The 27,360-nt window shown below is 43.5% G+C and overlaps 1 protein-coding gene and 1 long non-coding RNA gene across 5 annotated transcripts in view; one reads left to right on the forward strand and one right to left on the reverse strand.

Annotated features, from left to right (window-relative positions):
* LOC140735770 (small conductance calcium-activated potassium channel protein 3-like) overlaps positions 1-27,360 on the forward strand; it is a 135,347-nt gene that overhangs the window by 94,825 nt on the left and 13,162 nt on the right. For all 3 annotated transcript variants that reach the window (XM_073061240.1, XM_073061238.1, XM_073061239.1), the window contains exon 5: positions 23,076-23,186. In XM_073061240.1, coding sequence (XP_072917341.1) covers positions 23,076-23,186 — 111 coding nt within the window. The remainder of the gene's footprint in view (positions 1-23,075; positions 23,187-27,360) is intronic.
* Positions 17,772-27,360, reverse strand: part of LOC140735771 (uncharacterized) — a 45,848-nt gene continuing 36,259 nt past the window's right edge. For both annotated transcript variants that reach the window (XR_012100807.1, XR_012100806.1), the window contains one exon: positions 17,772-18,398. This is a non-coding gene — a long non-coding RNA (uncharacterized lncRNA). The remainder of the gene's footprint in view (positions 18,399-27,360) is intronic.

Below are 27,360 nucleotides of genomic sequence, written 5' to 3' on the forward strand. Positions count from 1 at the left end.
TAAAGATTCAGTCTTTTGGGTGGCGCTCTGTTTCTTTCAGGATAGTGACTCTGGACCTGTGGGGTGGTGTCAGGTTGGGCAAGTGTCTTGTCAAAGACAGCTTTGACTGTTGCTGTCAATGGTATGATCATCCTGAGAGATAAATCTGCTTAATGTAATGTGTTCATCTTGTTAGATGCTCGACTCTGGTGTGTTTTCCTGCTGTGCATCCAGTATCTGGTCCACGTGACATCTCCATGATCTCCAACAGCCATTGTGTATGTCGGTGATCCAGTTCTTGTAGCTATCCTACTGGGTGTCCATTTGTCTACTCGGTAATCACGCAATAGGATTTCCTGTCCAACCTTGAAGCTCCTTGCTGATTTACATGACAACTGACTGCACTTCCCTCCGGAGATCTGATTTCAGGAGGTCTACGCGAGACCTCAGATTCCTGCTCATGAACAACTTTGCAGATGTTTGATTTGTCATCGGATGAACAGTGTTCTGATACACAAAAAGGAAGTTGTCTACCTTGTACTGTAGAGAAATGTCCTCCTTGTCCATCGCTTTAATGGACTTCTTGAAGGTTTGGATAAACCTTTCAGCTAACCTATTCATTGCTGGTGGGGAGGACCTGACTTGAAATGTCTGATGCCATTTTTCTTCATGAATAATCTGAACTCTTCTGATGTGTATTGTGGTCTGTTGTCACCCACAATTTGTACAGGTAAGCCATTTCTGCAGAATATAATCTTCAGAGCGGTAACAGTCTTTTCTGATGTGGTTGACTTCATTGGTATGACTTCTGGCCACTTCAAATGAGCATCCACAGCAATCAGAAACAGAGTCCATGAATGGCCCAGCAAACTCAATATGCACTCTCTCCCACAGGCCTGTGAGGATGCATTTTGAACTTTGTGGCATCAGCTTTTGGTCAAATCTTCAATCTGTCTATTTATTCCCGGCCACTACATACAGTTGCGGGCAAGACCTTTCATTTTGACTGTACCCAGGTGTCCTTTGTGCAGATTCTCTAACACTCTGGTGGGCAGTTTAGAGGGAACCACAACATGAGATCCATAATTCAGTGTTCTTTGTCATATAGACAGTTGGTCTTGTCTCACTGAGAACTCTGGAAATATCGGATTACCATGAGCTGGCCATCTTTGCATGGTGATGGCATAGACTTCTGACAACGTTAGGTCATTCCTTGTTTCTCTTTGTATTTCAGAATTTGTTACTGACAACTGGTCCACCAATGCTGGGAAAACTTCTCCTCTGCAGTTACCAACAGTGGAAGACGTGTCAATGTTGCTGTGTTTTTTTGATATCCTTGACCTCTATGTCAGAACAGTGCGCTTATAGGAGAAGTGCCCATTGTTGCATCCAGGTAGCAGACATCACTGGATTTCCCTTGAAAATGGACACAAGCGGCTGGTGGTCTGTCATTAGGGTAAACTTTTGTCTGTACTAGACGAAGGGCCTCTCGGTCGATCTGTACGTAGTTGTGTTCTGCACTCGTCAGTGATCTTGAAGCAAATGCAATTGTTCATTCAGATCCATCTTTTTTAGTATGTGACAAAACAGCACCAATGCTTTAAGGGAACACATCACATGCCAGTCCGATAGGCAGAGATGGGTCATAATGGGTGAGCAGTTCATCTAATGTTATTAGTTTCTTTGTTTCCTTGAATGCTCTTTCACATCTTTCTGACCATTCCCACTGTGCTCCTGTCTGTAACAGTGCATTCAATGGATGCAGCACTGTAGCAATGTTTGGGAGAAACCAATGGGAGCAGTTTACATGGCCCAAGTTGTGACACACTTTCCAGTTTGGGTTCTACAGCACTGCTTCGGTCTCCTCTTGTGACTTCTGTAAGCCATGTTTATCAATGACGTGCCCACAATATGAGATTTCTTTCTTGAAAAACTCACATTTCTCTCTCTTTGCGCACAGGCCATACTCACTCAGCCTGGTAAGCACTTTACCAAGGTTCTGGAGGTGCTCTTCATCATTTTTGCGGGTCACAAAGATGTCATCAAGGTAACATTGTGTTCCTGGGATATCTTGGAGCACTTGGTCCATTGCTCTTTGCCAAATTGCTGGAGCTGATGTGACTCAGCTGACTCCAAAGATGAGATGATTATGCTAGAACAGTCCCTTGTAATGTTGATTGAGGACCTTCCTGCTTGACTCCTCCATCTTTATTTGCAGATAGGCTTGTGACAAGTCAGTCTTTGAAAACCTCTCTCCCACCTGCCAAAGATGCGAAAATGTCTTCTATTTGTGGCTGGGTTGATGCTCACTTTGAAGTCCCCGCATATGTGAACAGCTCTGGCCTTCCCTTTCTTGATCACTGGGACAATGGGCATAGCCCAGTAGCTCCACTCAACCTTGGAGAGAAGGCCAGATGCCTCCAAGCTCGGCAGTTCAGCATCCACTTTAGGACGCAGAGCGTAAGGCACTGGACACACTTTATGGAATCTTGGTGTTGCTGCTTCATCAGTTCAATTCTAGCCTTCATGCCTTTGAGTTTACAAATCACCTTCTCAAATACCTTCTGATTAGCATTAAGCAATTGTGACAGTCTCTGGTTAGTGCGACCATTTGGGCTGCCATTGCCTGTTGATGACACATTGAGAGCTTTGATTGTGTGCCAATCTCGTTGGATTTTTCTCAATCATTCACGTCAAAAAGAGCTGGCCCTCCACTTTTCAACACATAAAGCTCCAACTACTGAGTTTTGCCTCTGGACATCACATTCACTTTCAGTTTGCCTCTGGGAGATACTTCTTAGCCTCTGTAGGTCTTTTAGCATCAGAGAAGACTTTTCTAAAGGTAGTTTAGAAAACAGTCTGTTGTAGTCAGTCTCTAAAATTGTAGACAAAGCTGACCCTGTATCCAGCTCCATTTTCTATTTTATGTCTGTATGGTTTTGTGATCTGCTTCAGTAATGCTGTGTAGTTCTAGGTTTGACAGCTCACCTTGTGCATTTGTTTAGCTTTGCATTTGCAACTTTTCACTCTTGTGTGTTTTTTCTTTTTGGTTGTGCCTTTTGTGTGACTTGCATACTCTCTCTATGTGACCTTGTCTGTGACATTTTCTGCAATTTTTTACTTTGAACCAAAATCCATTTACATTGTGGGAGGATTTGCAACATTGATAACATTTTTGGCTTTTTGTTCCACTCAGTGACATTTTGCACGTTTCACATTCTAATCTCTTTTTGTGTAGTTCTGACATGCCCTTTACTGCTTTCTCCTATCGCAAAGGTCAATGTTCATTCTAATATTAAATCTCCTTCTGACAGTAGCCTCTTTTGGGTGCTTTGACTATGCATGCCACATACAAGCCTGTCCCTTAATGCACCAGAAAGTCCATCTCTGAAGTATTGTGGAAGTCTGCGCAGTTCTGCAAGGTATTCAGAAGTGCTTTCATCATTTGACTGGTTCCTTTTGTGAAATCTAAATCTGTCAGCTATTACTTGCGGTTAGGGATCAAGTGACTTTGTAAAATTGCAACATCATCGAATGTCTGGATGCTGGCTTTTCAGGAGTTACTAAATTGTGTAAGAGCACGTATGTTTTAGCACCCATTAAGCTAAGAAGCATGGACGCTTTCTTTTCCTCATCCATATCGCTGGCGTTACAATACAGTTCAACCTGCTCGAAATACGATCGCCAGTCTTCATTAGCACTATCAAATTGGTTAACTTTTCTGATTAAGCTATCATCACATTATTGTCACTTTAACTTTGTTAGCTGCACTATTACTCATGCATCCCTTTGTTCACGTCCGTGACGGCCTTCTCCATACTGGTTTGCTCCTTCCTCTTGCTGTCAGTCTCCCCTCCTCTGAATTCTGTCGCCTCGCAACCGTCGATGCAGTTGGTGATATTCGCTGACATTCAGGTCCGTGCTTGTCGCCAATTTGTTGTGTCTATACAACATATCAATTAAATAAAAGCATGCACGTGGAGGTGAGATGAACTCGTGCATGCACTTTGCAGAGAGAGAGCAACAGATCAATGCGCGTGGGTGAATTAATGAGTAGTGCTAAGGGCAGTCATTGCACTAAAAGAAATAAATCAATACATTACAGAATAGGCCCTTCAGCCCAATAGGCCACACCACCCAGCAACCCACCTATTTATCTCTCGCCTAATCACAAGACATTTTGTAATGACCAATTAACCTATTAAGCGGTTTGTCTTTGGACTGTGGATTACCTGGAGCAAAGCCACTCGCTCACAGAAAGTATGCACATACAAACTTCGTATAGATGTTGCTGGAATTGAACTCCGAACTCCGACACCCTGACCTATAATAGCATTGTGATAACTGCTACGGTAATGTGACGCCCTTAATACAGGGCATAGCTCTATACATAAGCCTCCAGCCCACACTCTGCCCTTATCCTACCAGTGTGTGACAGAAAAGTTTAAAGAGAACTTTCACACTGTGTTTGAAATGAGAAGCACTCTGCTTCCCAGTGTTAACAGTGGTGAACACAAAAATGACTTGTGTAGCTCTACAGATTTTTCTAATTTTCTGGAGAACAGGTATATTTATTGTCCCCATCAGTTTCAGTAATGTTCCCTTGCTCTTATAAATGTTATGGAGCTGTGGTGGGCTGCTACTCATTATCTTTTATTACGAATCATCTTTGATGTGTGCCTGCAGCAAGCAGTCAAAGACAGCTGGGAGTGGGGAATAAAACACAGATCCTCAAAATAGGGAAGTGAATTTTCTTTAAAATATCATTCAAAATGCTGAAGAAGCTCGGCAGGTCAGGCAGCATCCCTGGAGGGGAATAAAGAGTCAATATATCAGGCTGAGATCCTTCAACAGGGTTGTTCCTCTCCATAGATGCTACCTGATCTGCTGAGTTCCTCCAGCATTTTGTGTGAATTGCTCTGGGTTTCCAGCATCTGCAGAATCTCTTCTGTTTAAGATACCATTTCACTCCAGTGCACCGTGATGGTTCTGTCCTAGAGCTTGGTTATTGGCTGTTGGCATCCCCATGAAATCCTCAGCAAGTTCCCAGGAAAATGTGACAGCACAGTAGCATAACGGTAAGCGCAGGCGTGTTCTCCCTGTGATCGTGTGGTTTGCTCTGTTTTCCTCACACATTCTAAAGACATACAGATTCAGGTTAGTAAACTGCGGGCATGCTATGTTAGTGCCAGAAGCATGGTGACACTTGCAGGCTGATATCCTGATGATGTTTATTTTACCTTTTATATGAATTGTTAGCGATATAGATATTTGAGATAATTCTCCTCTTGTTTATATATATATATGTACTTTTTTAATTAATAAAAATATTGATAAAGAAAAGAAAGATACTTGCAGGCTGCACCCAGCACATACCCAGACTGTGTTGGTCGTTGATGCAAACAAAGCAGTTCACTGCATGCTCTGATCTTTCGATGTACATGTGACAAGTAAAGCTAATCTGAAATTCCTCTTTGCATCATACCCCAACCCGTGGTGACTTCATCTGGCCCCACGCACAATGTCCTCCTTTCCGCAGTTTGGAGACCTTCAGGCAAATGATCAAACCATTTACTGTGTATGACCTACCAGTATCTGACCTTACAAAGTGTATTCAATATTACTTGCCTGGATTACATTCCTTCTGCCATCAAGGTAGATGGATGGTAACAGTCCTTTTTTAAAACAGTGGAAGATTGCAGCATATTGTTGTGCAGAGGGACTTGGGGGAAGGCTTGTGCATGAATCGCTGAAAGGTTTGTTTGCAGATTGAACAGGTTATCACAAAGTCTAAGGAATGTTGGTCTAAATTGTTAGAGGGATTGAATTTAAGAGCAGGGTACACAGGGTACAGGCTACCTCATCAAAAATAATTAAGGCACAGTTAGATAGATTTTTGTACAGCAGGGGAATCAAGGATTATGGGGGTTGTTATGTTTTGTAACTCCAAAACATAAATCTAATTTAAAGGAAAAGGCAGGAGTCTGAAATGTGGGTCTATTTTTGTTTTTTACTTTAAGCGAGGTGTGCACACATCACATGGTAATGTGATGACGTATGCCATTTACATACTTTTACATATAACCTGTAACAAATTATTTAAATGAACAAGAATGCTTAATCAAACAATATATTTACAATATTACTCCAGTATTACTGAAATATTAAATAAACAACACTCCTCGGTACTTAGCTATAAATTCTAATTCAACATATAATGCACCTCAACTTATATGCATCTCTCTCCTCTCTCTCATAGTAAATTTTAAATTGTCCCATTCAGGCCAAAAGATTAACTACTGTTGGGTCTTCCTTATTCTGATGGGATAATATTTTTCCTGACAAGTGGAGTCACTCTGCTTGGCCGGTGAGATTTGTGGCTCTGAAACAATCTCAGGTTCTGGGGCCTCCACCATGGTGCTTGCAGGAGTTAACTCTGAAACTACAGGAAGTAGTTCTGACAGCTCTGGACACCTTTCTTCTCCTTTTCTCGGCTTTTCTCTCTGGATCCACTCTCCGTTTCACTTCATGCCTTGCTTTTTCTCGCCTTTTTCTTCTAGTTTCTTGAGAGTGTCTCTGAATTTGCTAATTTCTTGAGAAATTAGCTCCTGTTTATCCCCTTCCATTTTCATAGCACTTATGTCATCCTCCCCTTTCTTTTCCTTTCTCTCCTTTCCAGGATGTGCATCTTGATCTTGGGAAGGTACATTTAGTCACTGGAGTACACTCTTATTAATCCTGTTACTGCTCCCTTTATGATCTGATCTTTCCTCTTGGTTTCATAAGAACATACAAAATCAGAGCAGGAATCGGACATCAAGCCTGTCGAGCCTGCTCCGCCATTTAATAAGATCATGGCTGATCTGGCCATGGATTCATCTCCACCTACCTGCCTTTTTCCCATAACCCTTAATTCCCCTACCATGCAAAAAGCTAACCAACCTTGTCTTAAATATATTCACCGATGTAGCCTCCACTGCCTCACTGGGCAGAGAATTCCACAGATTCACCACTCTCTGGGAAAAGTAGTTCCTCCTCCTCTCTGTCCTAAATCTACTCCCCCAAATCTTGAGGCTATGTCCCCTAGTTCTAGTCTCACCTACCAGTGAAAACAAATTTCCTGTCTCTATCTTATCTATCCCTTTCAAAATTTTATATGTTTCTGTAAGATCTCCTCTCATCCTTCTGAATTCCAGCGAATACAGTCCTAGGCGACTCAATCTCGGTTCATAGACTAACCCCCTCATCTCCGGAATCAACCTGGTGAACCTCCTCTGAACCACATACAAAGCCAGTATATCCTTCAAGTAAGGAGACCAGAACTGCATGCAGTACTCCAGGTGCGGCCTCACCAGTACACTGTACAGTTTCAGCATTACCTCCCTGCTCTTAAATTCAATCCCTCTGGCAATGAAGGCCAACATCCCATTTACCTTCTTGATAGACTGCTGCACCTGCAAATCAACCTTTTGCGATTCATGCACAAGCACTCCCAAGTCCCTCTGCACAGCAGCATGCTACAATCTTTTACCATTTAAATAATCATCTGCTCTTTCATTTTTTCTTCCAAAGTGAATGGCTTTTCATTTACCAACATTGTACTCCATCTGCCAGACCCTTGTCTGCTGACTTAACCTGTCTATATCTCTATGCAGACTCTCCGTGTCCTCTGCACAATTTGCTTTCCCACTCAATTTAGTGACATCAGCAAACTTAGATACCCTAAACTCGGTCCCCTCTTCCAGATCATTAATCGATATGGTGAACAGTTGCAGGCCCAGCATTGACCCCTGCAGCACACCGCTCACCACTGATTGCCAACCAGAGAAACACCCATGTATCCCAGCTCTCTGCTTTCTATTTGTTAACCGATCCTCTATCCATGCTAATACAAAACCCCCAACTCTATGCATCCTTATCTTATGGAAAAGTCTTTAATATGGCACCTATTCGAACACTTTCTGGAAATCCAAGTAAATAATATTCATCTGTTCCCTCTATCCGCTGCACTTGTTATATCCTCAAAGAACTCCAGTAAATTTGTCAAACAGGACCTGCCTTTGCTGAATCCACGCTGCATCTGCCTGATGGATCCATTTCTTTCCAGATGCCTTGCTATTTCTTCTTTAATGATAGCTTCAAGCATTTTCCCAACTACAGATGCTAAACAACTGGTCTATAGTTACCTGCCTTTTGCCTTCATCCTTTTTTGAACAGTGGCATGACATTCGCCTTCTTCCAATCTGTCAGGACCTGCCCAAAGTCCAGAGAATTTTGGTAAATTATCACCAAAGCCTCAACTATAACCTCTGCCATTTCTCTCAGTACCCTGGGATGCATTCCCAGGACCAGGGGACTTGTCTGTCTTTAGGCCGACAAGTTTGCTCAGCACTACCTCTTTAGTGTATCGACCTCCCATCACATCCGTATCATCTCTCGTCGACATTTAGATGTTCCCTCCGCCATGAAAACCAACACGGAATAGTCATTCAAAGCTCTGGCCATTTCCTCATTACCCAATATCAATTCCTCCTTTTCATCCTCCAAGGGACCTACGTTCACTTTGGCCACCTTTTCCGCTTTATGTAATTATAAAAACTTCTACTATCTGTTTTTATATTTTGTGCTAGTTTATTTTCATAATCTATCTTCCCTTTATTGCTCGCTTAGTGGTTCTTTGGTGCTTTTTAAAGTTTTCCCAGTCTTCCAGATTCCCACTGATCTTGGCAAATTGGTATGCACGAGCTTTTAGTTTGATGCTTTCCTTTATTTCCTTGGTTATCCATGGCTGGCTCTTAGCACCGTCACTGTCCTTGCTTTTCACTGGAATATACTTTTGTTGAACACCGTGAAAAATCTCTTTGAAAGACTTCCATCCCTCAGTCGTCCCACCATATAGCCTATGTTCCCAGTCTACCCTATCCAACTCCTCCCTCACAAGAGGAAATCTGCAGATGCTGGAAATTCAAGCAACACACACAAAATGCTGCCTGGCCTGCTGTGTTCCACTAGCATTTTGTGTGTGTGCAACTCCTCCCTCATCCCGTTGTAGGATCCCTAACAACAAGATCACTGATTTTACCTGTTTCATTGCACGGGACCAGATCCAAGACAGCACGTTCCCTCGTAGGTTCTGTATACATTCTATGGTCCTCCTCAAGACTGCCTCAACCAACTTGATTCACCCAATCTACGCAAGTTAAAGTCCACCATGATAGCTGCTGTTCCATTCTTACAGGCCTCAGATATTTCTTGGTTTATTGCCTGTGCCTCTGTAATGTTACTATTCGGTGGCCTATAGACAACTCCCATCAGTGATTTTATTTTTTCCTTGTACTATCCCTAATCTCTTCCCAGATGGATTTAACATTCTGCTCCTTAGATCTTATGTCATCTCTCACCATCACCCTGATCTCATCCTTAATTAAGGGCGCTACCCCACCTCCTTTACCTTCCTGCCTATCCTTCCATATTACCTGATATCCTTGGATATTTAATTCTCAATCCTCTCCACCCTGCAACCACGTTTCTGTAATGGCCACTAAATCATACCCCTTTGTACTGATTTTTGCCACAAGTTCACTGACCTTGTTATCTGAACTACGGGCATTCAGATAAAGTGCCCTTACACTCATTGTGCCTTTAAAATCTAGTAATCTTTGTTTCTTATGCACTTGACTTTTCAGCACTCCACCCTAACTTTTCTCTCTTTTAAATTTTGCTTTTACTTTATCTTTTTATCCACACTTTTTAAATTTATCCACACTTCTCTAATCTGTTGAACCCACTATTTAGTTTTTAGCCCTATTCGCAAACCCTGTTATGCATCTGGCCAGGATCCAGGTCCCATCATGGTTCAGTTGGAGCCCATTCTGGTGGAACAGCTCCCTCCTTCCCCAGTACTCATCCACAACATCATCTGGTGAATCCTCTGTTTTTGTATCTCCATTAACCCCTTTCTTTTGGCCTTCCATTCATCCAGCTGGGTTTTGGTCTTTGTACCTACATTTACAAACAGCTTGTTGTCTCCCACTTGAAATTCATGCAATAACTTTAATGCATGTAGACTAGATTCTGGTTCTTTATATTCACAAAAGCTGAATGTTTGCAACTTTCCTGAAGCTCCTTGAACTCTCTTCCAGCTTAAATACAAGCAACATTTCGGAAGTAATTGCCTGATTAACATGTTAGAAGCTTTCTCAGATATGTTGCCTATAAAAACTGTAATAGTTGAACAACTGCTTTCATCACTTTCACATTCCCTCTGAGCAGCATGGTCCTTTCTTGGTCCAATATGCTTTCCAACCAGAGGCACAGAGTTTGGCACCAACACCTGTTTATCCTCTGTTGGGGAATGGTTCATGGTCTACACCATGGAGACAGTTGTGGTATTATCCAGTATCTTGTTAATTCACTTTCAGTTGACTATTACAGGGCATGTGACATGCAAATGGTGTATGGATCTCCGATCAAGCTGTAGTTGTCTCAGTTAATAACGACCCCAGAATACTGGCCCTTTTGTCTTTACCACATACAAGCTGAATGTGGTTTGTTAGTTGTTGTATTTCCACAGTTATGAATATCATTCCCACAGGAGTTATCTTCAGTCTAAGTTCTTAATTGGTTATCTGTAGACTGATTGTATGCACGGTACTGTGCAAAAGTCGTAGGCAATATAAATAGCTAGGTTGCTCAACACTTTTGCACAGTACTGTATTTGTCAATGTGGAGCGGAGAGCGAGTTTGTAAATCTGGCGGAAGTAAAGAAATTTGGGAATGGTGAAGGCAGAGCACTGCAGGAGTGTTGTGGGACAAGTGGCAGAGGAGGAGTGCCAGGGGCAGGGGGTGGCACAGGTGCAGACAAACCCAGCCCTGAGACATCAGGCAAGGTCATTTGATTCCAAACAATTGATCATTACAGACTGTCTCTCTAGAGCTTCCCACTCCCTCCTCTCTTTTTTCCCCTTTTCCCAACTGTGATTCCCCTCTCCCTGTCCCCTTCCCACTCTCAGTCTACAATAGAGACTGACATTAGAATCAGGTTTATCATCACTCACATATGTCATGAAATTTTCTTTTTTGGTAGCAGTCCAGTACAATACATAAAACTACTACAGTACTGTGCAAAAGTCTTACGCATCCTAGCTATATAAATGTGTCTAAGACTTTTGCACAATACTGTACATAAAGAGATGCTAGGTGGAGGAGCATCTGTACATAAGGTGACTGATAGGAACTGTTAAAGTGACAAAGTGTCTCTTGGCAAGAGAAACTCTTCTAAGTAGCAGCAGGATGTATGAACACATAGTGGGACAGTGACTGTGTCAGTGTAGGTATGAGCTTGCCTTCACTGTTGGTGATGACAAGCTGTCAGTAGTGCCATCTTTCAAATATCTGGGGAGCATTCTCTCTGAGGATAGCGGCATTGACAACAACATCCAGAGCCGCATTAAACAGGCATCAGCTGCCTTTGGGAGATTTTGGCGTAGAGTCTTTCAGAACAGGAGCCTTCGTCCCTCCACAAAGGTCACCGTATACCAAGCGGTCTGTGTCACCACTCTCTTTATGGCTGTGAAGCTTGGGTAACCTACAGCCGTCACATGGAGCACTTCCACATAAGCTGGAAGTGCTCCACCTACAACTGTCACATCAAGTCCTTGGAGCGCCTCCACATAAGCTGCCTCCAGCGCATCCTGGGAATTACCGGTACCTGGCGTGAACGGGTGCCTCACACTGAAATACTTGTAAAGACCAACTGCAGAAGTATTAAGGCCATGGTCACCCAGCGTCAGCTGCAGTGGCTGGGGCACGTGATAAGGATGCCCCCATGTTGGCTACCCCACAGAGTGTTATACGGCCAGCTACATCATGGTCGATGCTCAGCTGGCAGGACGAAGAAGCGCTGTAAGGATCAGATGAAGAATGCTTTAAGGAAATGCAAGATCAGACCTGAGGACCTGGAGGATGTTACTGCTGACCGTAACACTTGGCGACAGCTGGGTAGGGACGGGGTTCGTATTCTGGAGATGGAAAGAACAACCAGAAGACAGCAGAAGAGAGCCAGGAGAAATACAGCCATGACTGCCATCACTACCACCACTACCACATATACATGTCCCACCTGCAATAGAACTTGTGGGTCCAGGATAGGACTGTATAGTCATCAAAGATCTCACCGTTAAAGGAGTGGACGTCGTCATTGGATTCCTATGGACAACTGAAGAAGAAGAAGAAGAAGAAGATGAGGTGTGTGGAGTGTAAATGTAAAGTGGCAGTGCATTGGGGGTGGGGTTTGAAGGGTTATAGACCCAGAAGAAATCATGGTAGTGAAAGCAGTATTGTGGCAAGTTGCTATAACACAAGAAAATAGGGCAGGGGTAAGCCAAGTGGCCCCTTGAGCCTGTTCTTGCCTTTCAATGTGTAATGGCTGATCTGTCCAAATTCTCAGCTCCCCTTCCCTGTCAGTTCTCCAAACTTCAATGATCACACCCCCACAAGACTCTGGTGCAGGTAATTCCTGGGATTCACTGCCTTCAGTGAGAACATAGCCAGAGTGGTTTCCAGGTCTTCTGCCGAAATCAAACTTCTCTTGAATGTTACACTGAACCCACATCCATTTCACTCTTGCACCATCCTCTAAGTGAAGAAATTCCCTTAAGAGTTTCACCTTTCATCCAAGACTATGACCTCTAGCTGACAGACTCAGCCAACCTAAGGGGAAGAAGCCTGCAAGCATTTACCCTTTCTCTGCTCCTCATAATTTTGTATACCTCTATCAAATTCCCCTTCCTTCTCATGCACTCCTAGGAATAAAGTCCTAGCCTATTCACCCTTTCCCTATCACTTAGGTCCTCAAGTCCCAACAACATCTGTTGGGTACCATGGTAGTGTAGCAGTTAGGGTGATGTTATTACATTTCGGGGCATTGGAGTTCAGTACCCGATCCCGACATGCTCTGTACGAAGTTTGAACATTCTCCCCATGAAATGCGTGGGCTTCCTTCCACAGGCCAAAGACGTACCAGTCCCATGACTAGGCTGAGGTTAAATTGGGAGCTGTTGGGTGGCACGACTCAAAAGGCCGGAAGTCCCTGGTCCATGTTATATCACTCAATAATTAAATAAATATTTTTTCTCTGTACTCTTTCAATCATATTGCTGTCTTTTCTGTAGGTAGTGACCAGCTCTGCTCCTCAGACAGGATGAAGAGGTCAATACTCTCCAATGCCATTAGGCTTTACAATTCTACCGCCAGGACTTAAGAACTTTTTAAAAGCTATTATTAATGCTTTTTGAGATAGTGATTTAGATGCATATCATATTTTTTTTTACTGAGTTAAGTATTGTATGTAATTAATTTTGCTACAACAAGAGTATGGGACATTGGAAAAAAAGTTGAATTTCCCCATGGGGATGAATAAAATATCTATCTATCTATCTATCTAATACTCTAAATTTTGCTTTGCTAATATCTTGTACAACTTCAGCAGAACTTCGCAACTCCTGTTCAAGCTGCCTTGATTTATGAAGGCCACGCTAAGATTGTTTTTTATAAGATTAGCTTTATTTGTCCCATGTACATTGAAAGATTGAAAGATCCAGTGAAGTGTGTCATTTGCATCAACGATCAACACAGTCTGAGGATGTGCTGGGGTCAGTCCACTTGTGTCCCCACATATCTGGCGCCAATATAGTATGCCCACAGCTTACTAACACTCACCCATATGTCTTTGGAATTTGGGAGAAAACCCAGATGGTCACAGGGAGAACGTACAAACTCCAGACGGACACCAGCATAATTGAATCACTGGCACTGTAAGGCATTTTGCTATCTGCTATGTTACCATGCCACCCCGATCTGCCAAAAGAGATGGGAGCTGGAGTTACCACAATGGAAACAGGCCCTTTGGCCCTTCTTGTCCATGACATCCAAGTAGTCCAGCTGAAACAGTCCCATCTACCTGTGTTTGCTCCATATCTCCCTCAACCCTCAAAGGTAACGCACAGGTTAATAGGGTAGTTCAGAAGTATAGCGTATTGATTTCCATTAGTCAGGGGTGTCCCTCCTCCTTCCCTTTCTTCCATGGTCCTCTGCCCTCTCCTATCATTTTCCCCCTTCTTCAGCCCTTTATCTTTTCCACCTACCCCCTTCCAGCTTCTTACTTCATCACCCCTCCTCCACCCAACCACCTTTCCCCTCACTTGGTCTTGCCTATCACCTTCTAGTTTGTACTCCTCCACCTCCCCCCAATTTCTTATTCTGGCTTCTGCCCCCTTCCATTCCAGTCTTGATGAAGGATCTTGGCTGAAATGTCTACTGTTTATTCCTCTACATTTATGCTGTCTGATTTGCTGAGTTCCTCCGGCATTTTAAAGATTACTTCTCACATGTACATCAAAACTTACAGTGAAATGCTTTGTTTCTGTCAATGACCAACACGGTCCTGGGACTGTGCTGGTGGCAGCCTGCAACAGTCACTAATACTTCTGCTACCAACTTAGCATGGCCATAAATTACTAGTTCTGAGCTGAATGTCTTTGGAATGTGGGAGGAAACCACAGCACCCAGAGGAAACCTACATGGTCGAGGGGAGGATGTACAAACTCCTTAGAGACAGCAGTGGGAATTGAACCCGGATCGCTGGTGCAGCATTTTGCTTGTGTGAGTGTAGGATTAGCATTGGTCCACTGCTTTTGATGGCCAGCACAGAGTCAGGGTGCTGAAGGGTCCGGTTGTCTGTGCTGTATGTCTCTACAAAGCAAGGGGACAGGACAAGAAACAAACATCTGAAATGTTGACTCAACCTACCCCCCCCCCCCCCCCCCGGACTCCCCCAGCAATCTCTTGAAGAGCTTAGGAAAACAACAGCTGGCATTTTCTATAGTGCTTTGTTAAGGCATAACACCAATTTAGCAGCAAGCCACACAAGGACGTGCACCAGGCAAAGTAAACTTCAACCAGGGCAAGCGTACATTTTAAGGAAATCATTAAAAAAGGAGAGAGGGAGGGAGGGAGGATGAGAGAGAGAGAGAGAGAAGAGAGTGCCACAGAGAAAGAAGAGGCAGACTGAAAGAGAGAGGAGAGAATGACAGAAAGATAGGAGAGAGAGAAGAGAGACACAGAGACTGAGAGAGAGAGGGAGAGAGACTGAAAAGGTGGCGGGGAGAGAAAGACATTCAGCACATGGGGTACAGCTGGTTGGAGGCAAGTACATCAGACGCCTGCAGAATTCAGAACTGGAATCAATCACAGAGCTCGGGAAAGGAAGGCAGAACTTTAAGGAATTATTAAAGCTTTTGACGTCACTGGCAATGGGAGAAATAAATCCTCAGTTTAATATTTCATGTATGAAATGAATTTTATGCAGAGAAGGGAACATCTATAATTCCCATCAAACTGAGGATCACTGTGTGAGAAACAGCGAGTTCTTAATTGTGGTATCCATGGGAGCAGTTGTTTAAGCAGCCCAACTGATAAAAAAATTTTATGGATTGAGATCTTTATTGCAGTTTTGCAAACATCCCTCTGTGGGGAAACTCATTCCACAGACATTAGGTGTCTCTGGGGACCATTTTCACAGACACCCGCTATCTCTTGGGATCAGTTTCACAGCCACTTGCTATATCTCGGGTCAGTTTCACAGACACTTGCTGTCTCTATGGGGACCAATTTCACAGTTATTCGCTGTCCTTGGGGACAGGTTTCACAGATACTCACTCTCTCTGCGGACTGCTTTCACATAACTTGCTGTCTCGGACCTGGAAGACAGAACTGATGACAATTTTGAGGATGTTGAAAAGATAGGTGGAGTGGCAGGGAGTGAGGAAGCATAAGCATTGTGGAAATTCACCCTGTAAATGGGAGAATATCCAAACTCCACACCCAGACAGTGCCCGAAGTCAGAGCTGAGTAGAGTCATAGGGCATGGAAACAGGCCCCGCGGTCCCACTGCTCTACTCTAACCACAACATCATCCGTACCAGTCCCATTCGTTTGTGTTCAGTCCATAATCCTTCAGACCCCTTCCCTCCATGTACCACAAACACCTTTTAAATGTTGCAATGTATCTACCTGAATCACTTACTCTGGTAGAAAAACAATGACTGTCCATATTCCACCCAAAACGTCGTCACTACCTCCTCCCATAGATGCTGTCTGGCCTGCTGAGTTCTACCAGCATTTAGTGTTTTTATTACTGTCCACATTCCCCATGGTTTTATAAACTTCTCTGAGGTCAACCGTCATTCTTCTGATGAGACTTAAAAAATGAGCTGTATTTGTCATAAGCACATAAAAACATACAGCGACACTTCTGGTACCAGTTTAGCATAGCCCACAACTCACTGACCCTAATCCGCTGTGTGTCTTTGGAGCATGGGAGTCATGCAGAGAACACGTATTCTTTACAGACAGCAGCAGGGGTTGAACCTCCATCTTGTGGCTGCTGCTGAAATAGCGTAACACTAGCCGCTACCCTCCCGTGTCATGCCTCAGCTACAAGGGATAAAGATCAAGCCTAGCCAATGTCTTCCTCAGCCCCTCTAGTCCAGGGAGCATCCTTATGAGTCTCATCTGCACTCTCCCGGTCTTTCCTACAACAAGATAGGGTGACCAAAACTGTACATGATCTCCAAGTGTGCAGGGGCCTTTGGTGCTGTGGAACAGCATTAGCGCCACCATGGTACTGTGCCAACCTGTTGTTGTATCTAGACACGAGTTTGGAGCCAACAAGGAGGTTCTCTGGATGACAAACCCGTTATTAAAAACCCCGTTGCATCTGTCGGTGAACAACAGAGGTTGGGAGCTGTTATTCTCACTGCCTGGCTGACTGTAGCCCCTCAGGGATTGAGAGTGTGACAGCAGTGACTGATTATTTGAACATAATATCTGTGCGGTTTATAATCCCACCCGGAGAAATTAACCTGTCTGTTCTTTCTTGATTTATCTTGGTTCATTCCCTATTTTATATTTTCCATCAATTATTGATCATTGGGCCAGCAACAGATTCAAATTCAGATGAATTTATCATATGTATATTAAAACATACAGTGCTGGGGGCAGCCCGCAAGTGCCACCATTCATTCCAGCGGTGACGTATAATGCCCATGATACTCAGAAGAACAACACAGAGCACAACAAGCAACAAAATAATAACAGACAAACAAGGCTTGTTCCTCCCTCCCACCCACATACAGAGTCCTCTAACCCTAGGACAGGCTTTGGCTTCCAGCAGACTCGTAGATTCACTTGCCCCGACTCCCCCAGTGGACTTCCCGAGATTTGCAGACACAGTATTCTGGCCTTTGAGTCTTGAGTTCTGGACTTTGATTGACCTTTGGGCTGTGATCTGGACTTCTGAGAGTTGTCCCTTCAGCTCTCCAGATTCAGATTTATTTCTCATATGTACATGGACACATACAGTGAAATGCGATATTTGCCTGAACAACCAACACAACCCAAGGATGTGCTGGGAGCAGCCCGCAAGTATCGCCACATGTTCTGGCGCCAACATAGCGTAGCAATTAGCACGGCCCTATTGCAGCTCGGGACATTCCTGAGTTCGGATTTCAATTCCGGCACTGTCCTGTACGGAGTCTCGCCGCGGAAATCGTGGGGTTTCCCCGAGTGCTCCAGTTTCCTCCTACAGTCCAAAGATGCATCGGGTAGGGTTGGTCATTATAAGTTGTCCTGTGATTATATAAATAAATAGCAGGCCCACCATGCTTGGCAGAACAGCACAATCAGTAACAACAATGAAAGAAGAAAAATAAGATAATTACTGTTCCCTCTTTGCTGTGCATGTGCGCAGCCACGCAATAACCGGCATGCTCCTGCGCACATAGCCTTTGTTGCCACGCAGCTGGAGCTTCCAGTATGTGCCTAATCACTTGGAGAATAGATTTCCTGACGATGAGATAAGAGAATAGCAAGCTTTGAACCAAATGTTGAATTTGGAAAGGAGAATGTTGTAGAACTGATGAAGAAGATAGTTGGTGACTATTATGAACTATGCCTCAAAAATAATGCAGCAATACTGTGATTTCAAATTTATCATTTCTGTAAAAGTTAAGACTGGTTTAATTAAGACATTCACTGACATATTGAACTACGTGCTTTAGAAATGAAGAATTTGAAGAATTGTCAATCCTTGTTGGAACGTTTCAAGCCTTCTGTGCTGACTGCAAATGTGGATTCAGTATTATGAATTCAATCAAATGTAAATCCAGAAACAGACTATAAATGGAACATTTGGATTATCTAATGAGGATTAAGATGCATCTTTCATTTGGATGTAAAATTAATCCGTCCTGAAGAAGGGTCTCGGCCCAAAAGGTCGATTGCTTGTTCATTCCATAGATGCTGCCTGATCTGCTGAGTTCCTCCAGCATTTTGTATATGTTGCTTTGGATTTCCAGCATCTGCAGAATTTCAAGTGTTTATATAGACAATGGGTTTGTAATAAAGACAGACGAGAAAAAGTTTACAAAACGTGATTTTCTTTGTTATATTGTATTTCATTATACTCTTCAATTAATAGTTAAAATCATAGGTGTGAGATTTTTCATTTATCATTCTAAATATTCATAGTATGCATATTACAAAAAAAGAACATTTAAAGTGCCACTCAGTTTCAAGGCATGTAAAGATTTCCTGCTCAGAGCAATGGTTGGGCTGCACAGCTGTAAAAAGTTAGAGGGAACAACAGCAAACAAACCCTCACCCAAACAACTTATTCTCAGTCACTTTCCCTCCTGTTGGCTCTTTACCAATCACTCTCCTTTCTGAGTTTCTCTAATTTTCTTTCACCACAGCTTCTAGGCGGCACATTCCACATTATAGCGCTTTGATTTAACTTGCCTACTTTGCCCTGATCCTCTTGCCAACTGATGTGAATCTGTACCCAGATTTATTTATCACATGTACACAAGTGGTAATTTTATCAGATACACCTGCTTGTTAATGCAAATATCTAATCAGCCAATCACGTGGTAGCAACGCAATGCATAAAAGCATGTAGACATGGTCAAGAGGTTCAATTGTTGATCAGACCAAACATCAGAATGGGGGAAGAAATGTGATCTAGGTGACTCTGTGGCCTGCAACTAACGGGCTCCTGGACTGACTACAGTGATGATTGGTGGCATGGCTGTGAACTCTCTTTCGTGAACTTTCATTATTTGCCTACTTTGTATTGGGTGTTGAATGTTTTCTTTTTTTTAATAGGTTCTTTTGGGTTGCTTTGTCTTGTGGCTGCCTGTAAGGAGATGAAAATCAAGGTTGTATATAGTATACACACTTTGATAATACACGTAGTTTGAACTTTGACCGTGGAATGATTATTGGTGCCAGATGGGGTGGTTTGATTACTCAGAAACTGCTGATCTCTGGGGATGTTTCATGCACAACAGCCTCTGGAGTTTACAGAGAATGGTGCAGAAAACCAGAAACATTCACTGAGCAGCGGTTCTGTGGGCGAAAATGCCTCATTACGGAGAGATGTCAGAGGAGAATGACCAGGCTGGTTCAAGCTGACATGAAGGCAACAGTAAGTCAAACGTGTTACATTGGTGGTGTGCAGAAGAGCATCTCTGAGCACACAATACATCGAACCTTATAGTGGTTGGGCTACAGCAGCAGAAGACCACAAACATATACTCAGTGGCCACTTTATTTGGTATAAGAGATAGTTAATAATGTGGTCACTGAGTGTGACATTACAGCGAAATGCACCATTTGCATTAACGACCAACACCACCTACAGATGTGCCAGGTGTTGCCATACATTGCAGCCTCAACATGCCATTCCCATGATGGTCTTTCCTCTCTGTCGATCATCCTCTTCAATCGTCCTTCACTTTTTCCATCTGTACAGATTTCTCCTTCAGCCTTTTTAATGATTAGCTTTACTTGTCACACATACTTTGCAACATACAGTAAACATGCCCTTCTGCATCAATGGCCAACAGAGTCCAAGGATTTGCCCACGAGTGTCACCATGCTTCCGGCGCCAACCTAGCGTGCTCTCAACTCACCACCTGTACATCTTTGGAATGTGTGAGTAAACCAGAGCCCCCAGGGGAAACCCATACGATCATGAGAAAAACGTACAAACTCTTTACAGAGAGTGGTGGGAATCAAAACACCGATCAATTATCACCGGTGCTGGAAAGCTATTCCACTAACCACAACACTACTGTGTTTATGCCCTGCGCCCTTTCCCATAATATCTTATTTCTCATCCTCTCTCCTTCACACTCCATCTCTCACTTACCTCGTTACTAACATTCCACTTATTTTCTGCTCACAGTATTACAGCAACAACAACCACCTGCTAGTCCCAGTTGCCTATATTTAGCCCATAGCCATCCAAGCCCCTTCCTCTCTATGCTACCTGTCAACTACTCTTATGTGTTGCAATAGTAACCATCTCAACTGCTTCCTCTGGCAGCTCATTCCAGGTACTCATCTCCCTCTGGCTCCTTCTAAATGTTCTATCCCACTTGGTTAGACACAGAGGGTGGTAGACACAGCCAGCTCCACTATGGGCACTAACCTCCCCACCATCAAAGACATCTTCAAAAGGCAATGCCTGAAAAAGGCAGCATCTGTCCATCATTAGGTACCCTCATCACCTTCTTCTCATTGCTACCATTAGGGAGGAGGTACAGAAGCCGGAGGACCCAAACACAACATTTTAGGAACAGCTTCTTTCCTTCTGCCATCAGATTCCTGAATGGTCTGTGAACCCTGAATGGTCACTCTGTACAGGAGGCCTGTGTTCAAACGGTCACTTTCCCTGATGCTGCTGGAGGATGCTTTTGAAATTCTGAGATTTATGTGATTATTGGTGTGGACTGGAGTTTATATTGCTCACCTTTTGTTTTCTGTGTTTTTCTTCTTGTTGCCGATTGGTGGGTTGGGGGTTTGGGGTTTGATGTTCTTGTTGCCGATTGGGGGTTTGGGGCTTGATGTTCTTGTTGGTGTTTTTAAGTGAAGGATGATCTGTTAGGTTTTTTTGTGTGTGAGAGAGGCAGTTGGGAGTTTGATGTTATTGTCACTGTCTTTTCTCCTTTTGGGTGATCTGTTTGTGAGGGAGGGGCTTAAGGGTTTGATGTTTGAGCTACAGTTTCTTGTGTGGGCAATCTGTTTTTGTGCAAGGGAAGGGTTGAGGGTTCGGAGTTTGCAATATTTTGTTTCTTTTTTTTGTGTGTGGGGGTGATTGATGTCTTTTCTTTCAACAACTTCCATGGTTTTTCTTTGTTCATGACTATCTGGAGAAGACAAGTCTCAGAGTTGTATTCTGAATTCGTTCAAAGGTTCAAATGTTCAAGAGGTGGAGCTAAGTAGTTGTGGTGCCCAACATGTTGATAATAAAATGAACCTTTGAACCCATGAAAACTTTCTGCTTTTCATTTCTCTGCAAGAACACAAATGGGAAAGGTTCATTTAGCTCCTCGAACCTGTGTTATCATTCAGTAAGATCACAACAGATCTAACACCTTTTGCTAGCTACCAACTCTCAAAAGAGAGCTTTTGGCACATTGTCCTTCATAAATCAGGGCATTGAGTACAGGAGCTGGGATGGTATGTCGAGGTTGTGTTAGACATTGGTGAAGCCAAATTTGGAGTGTTGCGCAAAGTTCTGGTCACCTACCTACAGGGAGGATATCAATAAGCTTGAAAGAATGCAGAGGGAGTTTGAATGTATGTTGCCTGGATGTGAGTATCTGAGTTATAGGTAAAGGTTGAATAGATTAGGATTTTACTCCTGACAATAGGAGAATGGGGGGAGATCCTCTATCAAAGAGGTGTCCTAAATTATGAAGGGTATAGACAGGGTAAATGCAAGCAGGCATTTCCCTCTCTGATTAGGTGAGACTAGAACTAGATCATAGGTTATGGGTGAAAGGCAAAATATTTAAGGTGAATCTGAGGAGGAACTTCTTCACTCGGAGGGTGGTGCAAGTGTGGAATGAGCTATCAACGGAAGACATGTTTGGATAAATACATGGATGGGAGGGGTATGGAGGGACGCAGATAGTTGGGACTAGGCAGAAGATTGGGTTGGTATGCTCTGTATCTCAGCTTGCTCGCCAGGCTCTGCTCCTTTCTTCTGAATCCGGTGGTCCTGATGAAGGATCCCAAAGAGTCAACTGTTTATTCCCCTCCATAGATGCTGCCTGGCCTGCTGAGTTCCTCCAGCATTTTGTGTACATTGGAAGATCATTAGTTGGAAGTATTTTGGAATTTGGATTTTTATCCTGAACCCAGCAGACTGGCACTGGAGATTATAGATCAACTTTGCGGTCTCTCCTATTGTAATATTTACTCTGTAGGATAGAAGTCTATCTTCACTTTCAGTAAGAAGTAGTTCATGAAAAATAATTAATCATTGTTGTTTCTTTCTTTCCCACACTTTGAATGACCCATTACCTGTGTGTGTATTTTCCTCCCCCACCCACCTTCCTTATCTCCCTCACTCTTGCTCTCTCCCATCTTCCCTCCATCCTTCCTTCCCTCTTCCTCCCTCTCTCCTTTTATTCCTCTCTCTCTGCTTCTCTTCTACATTACCCCCTTTGACATTGTGTTTTCCTCTCCATCTCCTTGCTTATACTTTACTTTCTCCTCTCTCTCTCTGCTGGCAACATTTCTTTCTTTCTCCACACAAATCTCTCCCCTTCCTTCCTTTCTGTTTGCTGCACCCTCTCATCACCCCTCTCATCTAACCCCTTCACATTCCCTCTCCCCTTCTTTCACCCCACATTTCTTCCTTCATCCCCTCTTCCCCCACACACTTGCCATTCTTTCCCAACTTCTCTGTCCTTTCTATTTCTCCTCTTTCTATACCTCCCCTCCTTCTCTCTTCTCTCCAATTTCTCTTTTCTTATTTTCTTTCTCCCCCTCTCCATTTATCTTCTCTGCCTCCCTCTTTCACTCCTAAACCTTCTTTTTCCCCTCTCACCACAATCTTTCTTTTTATCTCTTCCTTCCTTCATCTTCTCTCTGTCTGTCTGTCTGTCTCTATCACTCTCTTTTTATCTCTCTCCCTCTCATACACACATCCTCTTTCCCCCCTACCTTCCTCCCTCCCCAAGGGTGCAGGATGCACTGCTCTGGTGGTAGCTGTCGTTGCTAGGAAACTAGAACTAACCAAAGCCGAGAAGCACGTCCATAACTTCATGATGGATACACAGCTCACTAAGCGGGTAAGGATCCAAGATTTCATTAACCTCCCCGACCTTGTGCCACGTGTCTGTATTAAGAGCATTGAATAGGCTGGTTACGTACTGTCGCACTGTAGGGTAGAGTGCCAAGTGCAACAAAGGATGTAATGGGTAATTAAATGGCAAAAGACTAGACTAGAGTAACTTTGGAGAGGAAAGAGTTGTTGAAATATAACAATTTTTTTTTTGTAATCCCACTTTCTCTAGGTCTTCCTTTCTGTTCCTCTAACCCTCTTTCCCATTCTCTTCTATCTCCCTCTGCCCTTATCCACCCTTTCTCTCCCCCCTCTCAGACCCTCTCCATCCGCTCCTCCCCCCACTCTTTCTCTCCCTCTCTGTCCCTCCTTCTTTTCCATTCCCTCCTCTCCATTCCACCCTCCCCTCTTCCTCTCCCTTTCCTTTTCTCCTTTCTTTCGTCCTCTTTGTCTCGCCACTCTCCCCTCTCCACTCTCTCCATCGTCCCTTCTCAACTTCCCTCTCTTGTGCCTCTCCCCTCCTCCCCTCTCTCTCCCCTTCCTCTCTCCACTCCCCCTCTCCCTCTTCTCTTTCTCCTGCCTTTCTCTGTTTCTGAAACTCCCCTCTCTCTCTCTCACGCTCACATTCAGACAATGTGTCTCCCCCAGTTTCACATAAGTGATTGTTCTTCTTTCTGCACAAGAAGCTTTGGTAGTCTGGTCAACAAGAGACAGCAGCTCACCCCATCCTGATTTGGGGTCCTGCGTATTTCCCACAGCAGTGATCGCAGCATCGAGACAGGGAGGACTGGATGGGCTGGGACTGTTCTCCCTGGAGTGAAAGAGGTTGTAGGTGATTTTAGAGAGATTTATAAAATTATCAGGAGCATAGATAAGGTGGCTAGGTCACCATCTTGTCCTCAGAGTAAGGGAGTCCAAAACTACAGGTTTACAATCATAGGTTCAGGGATAGTTATTACCCTGTCAGGCTCCTGAACTGGTGTGGATAACTTCCGTCACCTCACCTCTGAACTGTTTCCACAACCTACTGACTAACTTTCAAGGGCTCTACTACTCATGTACTCAGTATTATTTTTTAAATTTGCAATATTTGTCTTTTTCAGAAGAGTTGTCAGTCTTTGTTTCTGTATAGCTTTTTATATAAATTCTATTTATTTATTTATTTTTCTGTAAATACCAGCAAGATAATCAATCTCTAGGTGAGATATTCTGACATTTATGTACTCTGATAATAAATTTATTTTGACTTTAAAGGGAACCTGAGAGGTAAGTTCCATCACCCGGGGGGTGGGAGGGTATATGGAACAAGCTGTCAGAGGAAGTGATAGAGGTGGGTACAAATACAACATTCTAAAAGGCATTTGGACTTTGATAGGTGAGGTTCAAGTGGACCAAATGCACAGGAAATTGGATTAGTTTAGGAAGATACCTCAGCAAGATTCCAGATTGTTTAATGTTATTTATTTATTGACATAGGGCATCGAATAGGCCCTCCCGGCCCTTCAAGCTGTGCTGCCCAGTAATCTCCCAATTTAATCCTAGCCTAATCATGGAACAATTTACAATGAGCAATTAACCCACCAGCCAGTACGTCTTTGGACTGTGGCAGAAAACCGGAGCACCCGGAGGAAACCCACACGGTGATGGGGAGAACATACGAACTCCCTCCAGGAATTGGAAGTAGCGGGAATTGAACCCTGGTCGCTGGTACTGTAAAGTGTTGTGCTAAGCACTATGCTACAGTACTGTTACTCCAGATCTGATGCAGCACACAAAAAAAAGACATAGAACACAGCAATAATAAACACTTTAAAGACATAAGATATTTTATATACATAGATTAACTGTATGATCATAAAATGTTGCTAGGGACAGGAATGTCTGTACATCCAAGGACAAGATGGGTTGAATGGCCTATTCCCCTGCTGAATCATTCTATGATTCTGAGCTACTGAAGCCCACTTCTTAGTAGTATTGAGGCATCCATATCTCCTCCCTCATTCTCCCACTGTATTACTAATAAAAATGGTAGCTTAGCAGTTAGCGTGATGCTGCTACAGCACGGGGTGTTCCAGGGTTCAGGGTTCAGGGTTCAATTCCAGCATCCTATGTACGTCCTCCCCATGAAATGAGTGGGTTTACTCTGGGTCCTCCAGTTTTCACCCACAGTCAGATATGCAGTGGGTAGATTAATTGGTCATTGTAAATTGTCCCATGATTAGGTTAGGGTTAATCGCATTTGTCAGGGATTGCTGGGGTGGCTTGGCTCAAAGGGCCAACTCCATCCTGCGATTGCTAAATAAATAAATATTAAAATGCCTCACAATAAAAGCAGTAGCTATTTTTCGCTAAATCCCCCAATCCTTAGTAAATTATCTACATCGCTGTAAGTTACACTTTAGTGATCTAAATCTGCCAGTAATATTACCCTTCTGTTCCACAGCCAACTCCAGTGATGATATTTCCATCCCTTCTTCAAAATCAGATTTATTGTAACTGACTTAGATGACATGAAATCTTTGTATTGTGGCAACTGTACAGTGCAAGGTCATAAAATTGCTATAAATTATAAAAACAAGTAGTTCATAATGTAAAGGAGTAATGAGGTTATTTGAGTTACTGTCGCCTTCCTGTCAGCTTGAAATAGTCTGGCCATTCTCCTCTGACCTCTCTCATTAACAAGGCATTTTTGCCCACAGAACGGCCTCTCACTGGAATTTTAAAAAAAAATTCACACCATTCTCTATAAACTCCAGGGACTGTTGTGAATGAAAATCCCAGGAGATCAGCAGTTTCTGGGATACTCAAACCGCCCCGTCTGGCACCAACAATCATTCCACAGTCAACACCGTTTTTCTTCCTCATTCTGATGTTTGGGCTGAACAACTGAACCTCTTGACCATGTCTGTATACTTTTATACATAGTGGTTCTGGCAAATGGATTAGATATCTGCATCAATGAGCAGATGTATGGGTGTACTTAATAAAGAGGCCACTGAGTGTAGTGCATAAGGAAAAGGAATAATGTGGTCTTCAGTTGCCTCCCATAAATAGGGTGTTGGGTTTAGAGGGGGCAGGGGCTACCAGAAACATAAAGGCAGAAAGCAATGTTGAAGACCCAGTTGGACCCTGCCCTTGCATTAGAGTTATGTTCGCCTCAGACAGCAGGAGTTACCACACAGTTAGGAGCAGGAGGAGAGGCAGGTAACCAAGCAGGCCTGTGCACAGCAAAGAAAATCAAGCTATTTGTTTAATCTTAATGGGGCGGGGTGGGGGGGTGCGGTCTGATGGCGTGACATTCTCTGCTGAATTGCCACTTGGTAAGGGCGATGACGGACTCCAAAGAATAGAGTATTGAGTATATAGAACATAGAATAGTACGGCACAATACAGGCCCTTCGGCCCACAATGTTGTGCCGACCCTCAAACCCTGCCTCCCATATAACCCCCCACCTTAAATTCCTCCATATACCTGTCTAGTAGTCTCTTAAACTTCACTAGTGTATCTGCCTCCACCACTGACTCAGGCAGTGCATTCCACGCACCAACCGCTCTCTGAGTGAAAAACCTTCCTCTAATATCCCCTTGAACTTCCCTCCCCTTACCTTAAAGCCATGTCCTCTTGTACTGAGCAGAGGTGCCCTGGGGAAGAGGCACTGGCTGTCCACTCTGTCTATTCCTCTTAATATCTTGTACACCTCTATCATGTCTCCTCACATCCTCCTCCTCTCCAAAGAGTAAAGCCCTAGCTCCCTTGGAATCATCCAAGGGGTCTTGGAGTGAGATCCGGTCCCCGTAAGTCGCAGTATCCATGCCTCGTTGCTCAAAGGTATTGCTATTGGTTTCTAATTGTCACGTGTACTGAGACACGGTGCAAAGCTTGCCCCGTATACAGATCTAATCATTACACGGTGCATTGAGCTAGAATAAGTTTGAATGACAACAATGCCAAATAAAAGGTATATGGAGGAATTTGAGGTGGGGGGTTATATGGGAGGCAGGGTTTAAGGGTCAGCACAACATTGTGGGCCGAAGGGCCTGCACTGTGCTGTATTGTTCTATGTTCTATAACATGTAAAAGCTACAGAAAGAGTGCAGTGCAGGTAAAGTGCAAGATCGTAATGAAGTAGATTGTGAGGGCAAGAGTCCAGCTTATTGTACAAAAGAGCATTCAAGAGTCT

The sequence above is a fragment of the Hemitrygon akajei genome, chromosome 11 (genome assembly GCF_048418815.1).
Source record: "Hemitrygon akajei chromosome 11, sHemAka1.3, whole genome shotgun sequence".
In the NCBI taxonomy this organism is placed as follows: Eukaryota; Metazoa; Chordata; class Chondrichthyes; order Myliobatiformes; family Dasyatidae; genus Hemitrygon; species Hemitrygon akajei.